The sequence below is a fragment of the Bacillus rossius genome, chromosome 1 (assembly GCF_032445375.1).
Source record: "Bacillus rossius redtenbacheri isolate Brsri chromosome 1, Brsri_v3, whole genome shotgun sequence".
NCBI classification, from domain to species: Eukaryota; Metazoa; Arthropoda; class Insecta; order Phasmatodea; family Bacillidae; genus Bacillus; species Bacillus rossius.
This window is the reverse complement of record NC_086330.1, coordinates 325795394-325807674: the sequence shown is the minus strand read 5'-3', so window position 1 is coordinate 325807674 and position 12281 is coordinate 325795394. Positions and strand designations below refer to the sequence as shown.

General features: G+C 33.7%; 1 protein-coding gene across 4 annotated transcripts in view; it reads right to left on the bottom strand.

Moving 5' to 3' along the window:
* Window positions 1-537: 537 nt before the first annotated feature.
* Window positions 538-12281, bottom strand: part of LOC134527997 (caspase-6-like) — a 70144-nt gene continuing 58400 nt past the window's right edge. For all 4 annotated transcript variants that reach the window (XM_063361149.1, XM_063361150.1, XM_063361148.1 and 1 more), the window contains 2 exons: window positions 9437-9563; window positions 538-1670 (listed from right to left, as the gene is read on the bottom strand). In XM_063361149.1, the coding sequence (XP_063217219.1) occupies window positions 910-1670; window positions 9437-9563 (888 nt within the window). In that variant the 3' untranslated portion in view covers window positions 538-909. The remainder of the gene's footprint in view (window positions 1671-9436; window positions 9564-12281) is intronic.

Sequence of the window (12281 nt, the reverse complement as noted above, 5' to 3'; positions counted from 1 at the left end):
CCTTGAACTCCAGGTCTAAGGAAAGTATATAGTCATATTGTCAGTTGGGCCAAAGAAAACTTTGACCTGTAGTCATTTGCAGAACTGAAAATATTTAATCCTTTTGTACAACATAATAAAATTGTATTTCTTTTTATTATTTTGGAAACAAATTCCATGCCATAGCAATTTATCAATGTTATAGTTTCATCATACATAAGCAAATACTTATTAGTGGTTGAATAATGAGTAGCTATATACATTATTCATGAGCAGTATTTGGTTTGATTTTGGACCTTCACTGTTATCAGTAAATTAATATAGGTTTTTCTTGATAAATCTCCCAACCATGATACCAAAGTTGCTTTGTGTGGCTGGTATTATTCAAGCTTTTTTTGTAGGTCTCAGTATCTGGATCTCTGGATCTTTCAGCTATGCACCAAAATAATGGAGTTGGTTTGCTCTAAAAATAAAAGCAAAACTGAATATTACTTCCCTAATCAGCAGTTTTACTTCCTGCTGTGTGTGTCTCATTTAAAATGTATACTAGTGTCAAAGTTGGTAGTTATTTTATGAATTTATTAGCTCTATATACAGTATGTGTACAGTCACACATAAAACTATGTTTTTTTTTCCCCTGCTACACTTGTATTTGTTAACCGGTATAATTGTGTGTAGGATATTACAATTATGCACTATTTTAAATTCATACAAATGTTATTCGTTAAAATAGCTCCTTTTGTTTTTACATCAGGTACAAGTGCTTACCAAAATTATAACATCAGTTACCAGTAACTGTATTTATGATGTTTGACTGTGTACATTGGCAAAATATACACAATAATTAATTAATTGTATTGAAACATTGAAAGTACTACTATTAAAATTCTCAGCATAGTTAAAAAAAATGGAAAAAAGGAAAGAAAAAAATTATTTTTGAAGAGGTTTTTTCATTGGAAGTTTCTTGCTTGTTGTCTGTTGTTTTTCTGGTTGATCTTTTCTTACAAGATTTGAACTTCTTTTTGCCTTTTTAGTGTTTTTGTCCTCCAAATGGAATTCATCAAAATCTCTGTACTGTCGCCATGCGGTAGCGTGCGTGGTGATGAACCGAGAGAGTGCATCGTACGTGGCACAGCGTTCGCCAGGTTCCATGTACTCCCAGTAATAGACGTGGCTCAGCAGGAGCGATCCGTGGTCCGAGACGTCGGGCCCCAGTCGCGGCAGCACGGTTTCGTCCTTCAGGAACCTCTGAAGGAGCTTGGCAACCTTCAAGACGACGCTGCCCTCCGGAGGAGGGTTGTTTATCGCCTCCGCAGTTTGACACCTCAGACCACTCCACCTCATGCCGGGCTTTACGGACGCGGCCGAGGGGGCAGTGCGCCTCTCGGTAATGTCGAGCAGCGCGTCCAGCTTCTCGGAGTTGGCCTGCACCGTGGACATCAGCGTCTGCTCTTCGAGTCCCGGCCTGGTGCCCGCCAGGTACAGCAGCTTCGTGAGCGTGGACTGCACCACCGGCATCTGCTTCTCGATGGCCCCGCTGCGTGTGTTTGTGGCCTCTTCCCTTGCCACTCTTCGGTTCACCCGTGTGAGCAGGTTGACAAAGTCGAGTCTGTCGCCGTGTCGGATGATCTCGGAACACAGCGTTTGGATGTACCACGATCCTCTCTGAGAATCACGATAGGAAACTTTACCTGAAAGCAGCATCCACTGTAAGCATTCATAAATTCTCTTCAGCCAGTTAACAGCACTCACTAAACTATATGTAGTAGTTCCTGGCACATGGGTTGACAATGTGTTTAAAATATGGTCAGATTTTGGGTAAGTTAGCAACTTGATATAAGATGTGAGGCTGCATGTTCTTTTTATGAGTGTAAAGAAGTTATTAAAAAAAAAACCAGGACTGCTTTAATTTTGCTCACTTTCATTTAAAAATCAATGAGAGTTGCCCGATTCTTGTCAACACTCAGTTTTAACCACCTCACTTTTAAGTTCCACAGTACAGAATCTTTTAGTAAAGCTTGTCAGATACAGAACACCAACGCACAGAGATTGGAAAGGAAAAGAAAAAAAAAAGCTCTACTGCAGTTAGTTTTTTACACCTGATGGCCAAGAGCCTTAATTTCACATTGGGTGAAAATTAGTTTCCATTAATTAATGCAGCAAAAAATTTTAAAATTTTGAAATGTTGGTTGAATGAGATTTTATACAACATGGTTTTATTGTTATGAAATTTATTAGAGTGAATTGTAGGGTATGCTTTTTTATTGAAAAAGTTTAACGAGTTGTGTTTAAAACAGGCTTTGTGACACGTTAAATTATAACCAAAATATTTTATTTGATTGTAGGTATAATAATTATTTTTTTCAAAAATTTTCGATTATATATATATATATATATATATATATATAACTACACTTTCATTGGTACAGTTAAAAGTACTTCATTTTTTTTTTGTATTTGCATGGTTTAATACTACTATTGTATTTCTCATACAAAAAAATTTTTTGTTGTTAAGTATTTTACCTTCCTTTCTCTGTACAGCTTGTAAAAGTTTCGTACAAAAAATTTAAGTTTTGGCAGAGACTAATTTTTTATGTTCATACACTCGTAAATGGTTAGGGATGATGATTCAGCCTACGTTTATGCTTCATGTACCTATTTGGGAGTAAGGCAAATCAAAAATATACTATATGATATATGATGTCTAAAAAATGTTAAGCTTTAAACAATTCATTTGCTTTTCATAATAAACCTCATACTGAGCATGCTAAAAAACTTGATTTCCTCCAGTGTAAAAACTTTTCTGAACGAGAAGCTGAAATTGCATTTGTAAGTTATGTGTCTTGTGCAATGAATGATAAACGCTTTCTTACTTTAGTGCTTTATCTTAAACTGGAAATTAACAAAAATACACTTTAACTGAACCTTGCTCGGAAATAAACAAAGAGTTTTTTAAGAGTTTCCACTTGAACTCTCAAGGGACAAAAGTAATGAACGGTTTTTATTTCAGCTCATATAAGATAAGCCATCTTTGAATAATTTTTTTTTTTATGATTCTTACATTAGTTCAATGAATATGAGTATTAAATGCTGGGAAAGCATACAATTTATAGCATCACAAAATATGCATCTGTATGTGTTATACAAATAACTAGGGATGGGGCGAATCCTGATTTCCTCGAATCCGAATCCTAACTCAAATCCTTGACTGGAATTGCCGAATCTCGAACCCAAACCCGAATCTTTTAATAGATGATGTCCACATATCTAATGTAAGTGAGATGTATTCTGCTTGCACTAAAAGTCCCTTGACTTTATCACATGTAGTTTGGTACATTTCTGGTATAAGTGTATATAAAGACAAAAATTTTTTCTTGAGAAATTTCAGTTTTAGTACAGATTAGCGGTTAGGATTTTTTCTATAAATAAGCTAGAGGTCTGCGAGCCTAAGAATTTCACTTCGAGCCTAGCTCGAGCTTTTGTGTACAGTTACACTTTTGGGAAATTATTTTTATCGTAAACTTAGTATAATGTTTGAATAAAGTATTAAAATGAAGTGGGCTTATTAATTTTGGGTAACTATTTACAGAGTGTGTTTACATTTTGCACTGCCATAAAAAAAATAACATTTTTTTCCATTGAATCTTACCTGTTTCCATTGGTTAATTAGTAACTGATATCATCCAACTAACATAAGTATATGTTTGTGTAAATGTAACATATCTTTGGAAAAATTTCATCTTTGTCAATTTTTCTGGAGTCCTTACTGAGCTTCAACAAACTTAGCACCAAAAATCATGTTGTTTCAACATTTCCACTTTTCAGCACAATAATTATTCTAAGAGAGATTGTCACAGAGTATTAAATTCTGTTCTTTAATCTATCATGCAGAACTATAATTTGTTCTGCACGTTCAGGAGTTAAATTAGCTCTACGATTGGAGATAGTGTTTCCAGCAAAAGAGAAGCGTCTCTCGCTGGCAACCTGCTTGGCTGGAATGCTTTAGTAAAATTGCTTAACCTCAAAATTAGTGTCATAAATATCTGTAACTGGTCATTAAAGTTTAATCAATTGAAAGTAATAAAAATAAAAGCATTTTACTTCATTCAATTTACACTTGCAAAAAAACATACACACAATAAACCTACATGGAAATTAAAGTCTTTTTCAATATCCTGAAGTCTGAAATATGTTTACTCATGTCATTAAATGTAGAGCTGTATTGAAGAAGCCGATTTTGCCAATATTTAGTTGAATCGGCATTTCTGCCGACTTCCGATACAGTACGCTCGTTAATTTTCGGCTGATATTACTGAAAAACGAAAGAGACTGCCATAACCTAAAAATCTACGAGTACCATTTTCACTTTTCGTAGTAGTACTGCATTCTTTCAGATCGCATTATTTCTTAGCAACATGTGCCAACCGTACATATCAAAGTTTAACATCCTTTTTTTTCCCAACAATGTTCTTTAATTTAATATGTCATAAATAAATAATACATTACTATCACGGTAAATATACATCTCAGTTGTTACGGTAACTATAGTGCAAATATGGTAGCTATCATGCTTCTGTAGTAATTATGGTATTCTACAAAGAATCTTTAGTTCTTTTTATGGTAATTATCTTAAAATACCGTATTTAATCGTGTATAGCGCGCCCTCGTGTATAGCGCGCACCACGATTTTTGCAACAAATTCCAAAGAAAAAAAAAATTGAAATTTTTTTTTTCCCCCCCATAAATAAATTTTACTAACATTTTGTGGTACCTGTTAAGTAATTACTTATGAAACAAATGATTATTTAAATTGATGTGTGGTGATGTGTCAGGAAAATACTTAATTAAATACTCTTCCACCTGAAAGCGAAACTTTTGTGGCATACTGTACCATCTGAAACGACCGAGCAAGCTAAACTCTGCTGTGTAGACGGAAGATAATGAAGTGCTGTATCGTCACAACTGGTATGAGAACGGGAGGGAGGGAGGGAGGGAGGCAGGCAGGCAGGCAGGAAAGGGACCATCAAGTAACTTGACAGTTGACAGGACTAAACACCACCACTCCCGTCACGCTACGTTGCTAAGCTGGCGCCGAGGACTAGATGACTCACAGGTAGCTACTGGGACGAGGAAGCGAAGGAAGTTGATCGGGGGAGGGGGGGAACTGGTGACAACATGCTCTCTCTCTCTCTCTCTCTCTCTCTTTTTACTAGCTGCTGTGCTGGCTTTCGGTAGAGGGGGGAGGTCTAAAAATAAACAAGAGACCATGAAGTGCGAGCTTGCCCGCGCGCGCGAATGCCTGTGCGTGCGTGTGTGCGTGCGTGTGAAAGAGAGGCGTTGCTTGTGCGTATGTGTGGGGGCTGGCCAGAAACGTCAACAATCACCCGGCAGTTAACGATTACCACTCCTCCTTCCCGCCTCGCCTCCCCCCCCCCCCTCCACATAACTTTTTTTTTTCCCGTGTATAGCGCGCATCCTTGATTTTTTTCCTTTCCTTGAGGGGAAAAAAGGGCGCGCTATACACGAGTATATACGGTAACTATTGGTTTGTACTGTAGTTATGGTACATAATTCATATTTCTTCGTATGTTGTTCATTTGTCTTTCCTTCATATTTACAGGAAGTTTCAGAAAAAATTTTAACGGACATTATATCACACATTTAATGGCGTAAATGATGAGACCTCGGGCAATTTAAACGCTTTATACGGAAAAACCTAACATGCGGGACCTCGTAAGCGAGTTTTACTGTATTTTTTCCCCGTAATTAGTAAAAAACCGAATCCTTTGACGAATCCTATATCAGACCCGCCGAACCTTCGAATCCCTAGGATTCGGCGGATTCGGCGGATATTGGATTCGGTCGCCCCATCCCTACAATAACATGAAAACCAAAGTCATAAATTTCATAAGGTCTTATAGAATGGCTGGTAAATTTAGCAATATAACTAGAGTCAAGATTTTGTGGTGTTATTTTAAGACAAATTTCGGTGTAAAGAAATAAAGATTTCGGTGTTATATGGTTTTATTTTTTTGCTCAAAATACCCACGGCAAAATTTTCTTGATTTTCTGTACAACATGCAAATTTATTAAAACAAATATTAATAAACACTAAAACCTCATGATCTAATTACAATTAAGTTCATTTGTGGATTCATAGATAATTAAGTTCATTTGCAAATTCATAAATTCAAACTTTTAAATAACTACTAAAAATTTCACGACTTAATTACAATCACATACACTACAAAATTACACAATTAGGCACTTCCAAAGTTACTATTAAGACGGTTTTATTGAAATACTATCATAGTTAAATTTCCGTATTTTCTGGAGTGAGACGTTGTCTTCTGTCACTAACTACCAGTGAGTACCTGGAAAATGAACGTTCTGCATCAACATTTGATGTTGGGAACCAGATTGCCCTTAAACTGGATTGAGCAAATTCACTGTAGACCCCTTTAAGGGAGCAAAGTACCTTTGCAACATCAATTTGGCTTGTTTCTGGCAATGAAAGTTCATCCTCAATTATTTTTTTGAAAGCAAAATAGCCATGTATGAATGTATCAATGGGAAGATGGGAAACAGAAGGCAAGTTATGCAGAGACTTCTGTAGGTTTGCATCTTCTATGCTAACCCTACTCACATTTCTTGGGTTGAACAGCAAATTAATGACATTAAAGACTCTTAGACAAGGATGTCGTTTAACAGATGAGTTTTGCCTCAAACGCTTATGTTTCTCACTCGCGACATGTTTCACAAGCGTATCGCGTCTCTCGTAGTCTAGCCTGCAGTTACAGAATTTGCACATTAAAATTTTATCACTGAAATAAAGTTCTTCGCTGGAAAATTCTTTCGATCGGTCACTGGCAGAAACCTTCGTTTTAGGCATTATCAAAAATTTTTAATCACATAGGAAGAATTTAACCTCTTAATACGCAAAAACTCGCAGTGCTGGAAAGATCAAAACAATGGAGAATAGATGCGAATACAAACGCATACAGAATACCAACATACGTACGTGAAAATTAATACCGACATAAACATGTACTATTTATTATTTACAATCGTTACGTTAAGCAGGATTAATTTTATTTTCGTACCCTACGTACTTTATTTTAAATAAACAGTAAAAGCAATGCACTTTAGTGTGTAATATTTTAATGATTAAAAACGTAATTTTAGAAAAAACATATTTTGGACGTTTGTTATTTTTGTATTTACAGAAAGTGAACAGCGGCCATTGTATCATTGTATCAACATCTTAAATTATTATGGTACACAAGATTACCGTTTAAAGAAAATATTACGTTAATTCCAAGACTTCATTTTAAAATCTATAATGAATCACCGTCGCATATAATATATATGGCTGCCAGTTACTGTCAGAAATATTTGATTGTGCTGAAGATAGTGAATTGTCCTTACAGAATGGAAAAAAAAACGTAAATAATCAGGATAGACGAAATTTCGAGACATATCGCGGATTTCGTACAATTTCGTTTTATTTCGTGTTTTCAAGCTTTTTTCGGCGTTATTTCGTTTTATCGCGCATTACCATATAATCGTGCCTCTAAATATAACACATGATTTTTAAACTGAAAATTTTTGAACCCTTTTGTAGCTTTATATTTCTAAGCTCCAGAGCAACTTCCTTGGACATAAATTTCACTATTTTGTAAATAGAAATTATTCAGTTACATTTAAGTTTCCAAGCAAAGCAGGTCTAGCATAACTGAAAATAATGCTTTACTTAAAATCTCAATTCAGTTTAAAATTTTAGTTCAGTTTTCATATTGGAGAAAAGCAAGTTTTAATTGAGGTGATGCCGCGAATAATTCAAAGTCTTGGATAATTTAAAATTGTGTATGGTTCAAAAAAGGTGGATATTCCGCTTTTGTAATGATCATTTATGGGCTTCATATAAACAAGTTTAACAGTTTGTTTGCAATAAATTACTCAATTTAATTAGTTCACATCCTCGGGACAATTGGATAACTTAGATTACACAACCTCTCGTTAAAAGAAACTAAAAGAGAGACTTTTAGTGAGTGCAAAAATTAATTTTAATGGTTTGCTGTGATAAAAATAAATATTTAAATATTAACTATATTTTTATTTTTAAAATATATTTAAATATTAACTAGTTTCATTAGTCTAATGTTCTACAAAAAACTTATATCTCAGTAGGTAAAATTAAACGTCTTGTCGCCAAAAAGCATAGATTACTGAATGATGTGAAATTTATGTATGAAGTTCATTTTTAGCAGCTGCTTATGAATATTTAATATATATTTTATTGAATCATGAATTTACATTAGTAGATATAAGTCTACTGTATCTTTGCAAAAAGTTTGCTTTTATTTGCTTAAAGAAACATAATCTAAGAACGGCCTAACTTTAGCAATCAGCTAGTGTGAAGTCCTTATCATAGACCAATCAGTGATTTGTTGCAACCAAATAAGACATTTTACTATAGAAATTTTGAATACTTTTACTATTCAAATTATTCATGAACAAAAGGTTACCACATATGGTTATTTTCAACGCCTGGTGTTTTCCAAACTAAAGTGAAAGCACTGAGTGATGCATAATATGTAACGAAATTCACACACAAAGTTCTTCATATTGAAAGACTTTTAATGAGAAAGTTGTAATTATTCTTAATGCTATGGAAATATTTTTTGTGGATAGACATCTCAGGAATAATGTAAGGGCAACGCTAAATGTTTAATTTTAAAGTGAATATTACCAAAAAATTTTAAAATCAAATACAATTTTTTATCAGTTTTTTTTATTATGTAGTACTCAAAATCAGTGAGTAACAACTATACTGTAGAATGAGTATGAAAGAGATTTTATGATTATTTAAGCACATAAGTTGTACTTGATAATAAACCAGTTTTCATCTCAAAGCTGCACAAACTATAGTGAACATTATATTGTTAAAAAAGAATAACTGACTATTTTAAAATTGAAGAAAGATTTATTTCGAAGTTGATTATTCAAATTGTTCTGTTCAACTCTGTATTTTTAAAGCCTACTCCACCCCTTATAATAGCTGGTTCTTAGTTGTGTTGATGCACTGAAATAATTATGAATACAACAATAGTTATTAAATATTATAAAGTTACAGTCTATGTTAAAGAAGGAAGTTCTCTCAGCCATATAAATAAAAAAAAAAGTACATATATTATGATTGATTTTGGTACCACTTTAGTGGTTGAGAGGGAGGTAGCTTCTCTTGTTTGTAATCCAGAGCCTTAATGCTGGTGTTGGCATTATCTATATATTTCATACATATTTGACATTAAAAAACCAATCAAGATACTACTGTGAGATGTACTCATTGGGACACAGGGACTGGCTTATGCATCAGAACTACTAATAAGTTCAACACCAATCATTGCCAAAGAGTTCACGAAGTCATCAAAGGAACATCTGCAGGCAAACAAACCTTCGTAAGTGCTGTAGGAAGTCAGAATGTCAGCTTCCACTGGCAGAGTTATTTCGCTGACCGTCATCATACGACTGTCAGTTTGGAGCCTCGGTGTTGGTGCGGATGGTTTCTTCCCGCGGCAAGCCTAGGGCAAGTTGCACAAAACATGTTCGTAGCTTTATAAACTGGTTTGTAAATACTGTTGCTTGCAGCTAGTTGTTGTGAGAACGTAGACTGTATTCAGGGACATATCTAAAAGTGGGTAGATGAAGTTTGTGCCACAGGTACCACATTTGCAGGGGGGGGGGGGGGGGGGGTGCTAAACTGGTAGAGTAATTTTTATTATGGATATTTACTTGAACATCGTAGTATTGTTAGGTCACAAAAAAAATGTTGGAGGGCAGATGAACTGAATTATTGTTATTGAAAGATACGTCATGTATATCGTCAAATATTAAAAAACTGGTATTTTTTTTGCATACTATCCAACTTGCAATGTATTAAAAATTAAATGACTGCAAATAAATCTATTTTATTTATCATCTAAATTGAATAAAAAATATTTGGAATAATGGAATTAATGTATGATGGCGATATGCGGTACAGTTTGGAAAGGATTTGATTGGCTTGAAAAAAAAAAGTGGGTGCCAAGATGAGTTCTTGCCCAGGATGGAAACTAATCTAGTGATGACCCTGACTGCTTTTAGTTTTACCATGGTCACAAAGCTGGTGCTCTATTTCTAAGTTTTAAAATACTTCACTGTGGATACTTCACTAGATCACTGGATTTCCCTTATAGATAGCTAAATGGACAAGACATTTGAGCAATTTAAAATTATACGAGGGTGTTAGTACAAACCATTCAAATTTTTGTTTGGTTTAAGTAATTGCATTGAGATATTAGTTATCATGTTATCAATAATGGGTACGGCACTTGGATTTAAAATGTAATCATACAGAACTTAGTTAAATACAATTACAGTATAATTATAAATAACATTCACTTCCTACATGTTATGATTTATTTATTTATTTATTTATTTATTTGTAATTGTAACATGCCAACCAACAGGACAAAGCCTTTAATGGTTGGCACACAATTAGATACATATACACTCACAATAATAAACATAAATGAAAAACACAAAACAATACAATATAATACATATAAAAACAAAACACACATAACGAAAGACAATAAAACAAAAATCAAACGTTACAATTTAGACAATACAGAACTAAAACACATATGATCATTAGGAACTAAGGAAAATAATTAAAGTCTTAATCAAATTTATTAAAATTGGTTATCAGCCTAAAGATAATATCATTATTTCTGTTAACTGTACATAAAGTGGAAGTTAAACGACTGTTAAAAGGAGGTACTCTTAAACCGGTGTTGTCAAGTATATATTTACAGTTTAATTTGTTAGTATAACATTTTTTAATAAAAATAAAGTCAAGTAATTCTCTTCGACTTGAGAGAGATATCAGATTGGGTAAAGGAAGTTGTTTTTGAATAATAATATTTATTAATTTATTCTGTATATTTTCAATTTTCATATTATCGCACATATTGATGTTGTTCCAAATTACTGAGCAGTATTCTAGTTTTGACCTAATTAATGCTAAATAAAGTGAGAGGATAGAATCAGTTTTGGTAGCATAACATGTGACATATTTAATTAAAGCTAATGTTCTTCGGGAACTAGAAATTAAATGTTGAACATGTTGGTGAAAGAACAATTTAGATTCTAGAATTGTACCTAAATCTTTGAGAGAAGAGGATTTCTGAATTAAGGTGTTGCCCAATTTATAATCGTATTTGATAGGAAGATATTTTCTGGTAAAGGATATTATTTTTGTTTTGCCTTTGTTGAGGGTCACAAGATTGGCTTTACACCAGTTATTAATTTCATTAATGTCTGTTTGTAATAATAAACAGTCATTAAAAGAGAAAATTTTTCTACTTATTTTTAGATCATCTGCGAATAGAGTGCCAGAAGAATGATTCAAAATTTGAGTAATGTCATCAATAAATATGTTAAAAAGTAAAGGAGACAAGGTACCACCTTGAGGAACTCCAGAACTAGCTATAAAATTTGAAGAATTGGAGTTGTTGATAGATACAAAAAAAGTTCGATTTTTAAGGTAGCTAGAAAACCAATTAACATAATTGTCACTAAGACCGAAATTATGTAACTTGCCTAATAGTAATGAATGGTTTACAGTATCAAAAGCTTTAGCAAGATCAAAATAGCAGGCATCTACCTGACCCCTGCTAATGACTTCATTAAAAATAGGATTGAGGAAAGTAATTAGATTGGTGGCTGTGGTCATTCCTGATCTAAAGCCATGTTGATTACTAGATAAACGATTTTTTAGTTGGAAATTAGTGATTTTAAAAACTATTTTTTCAAAAATTTTAGAGAGACCATTTAATAGTGATATTGGTCTATAGTTAACCACATTTAATTTGCTACCGTTTTTATGAATTGGAATGACCTTTGCAATTTTCCATTTATTTGGAAAAACTTGGGTTCTTAAACTAGTATTAAATAAATGTTTTAATAGGGGTACTAATATATTTGAACAGCCTTTCAGAATAAAATTAGGAATCCCGTCGGGTCCTGTAGACATTGAGGGTTTTAGAGCCCTTATGCCCCAAAGCACAAGGCTGTCAGAAACAGAGGGAACAGATATTGTATCAAGGAATGAATTTAAGGTGGGAACTTGGTAATTGACATTAGAGGACACATAAACACTTGAAAAGTATTCAGCAAATACATTAGTCAACACCACTGGATCACTAGATACAACATCATTAACTTTTAACGAATGCACCATATAGTAGTTGAACCCC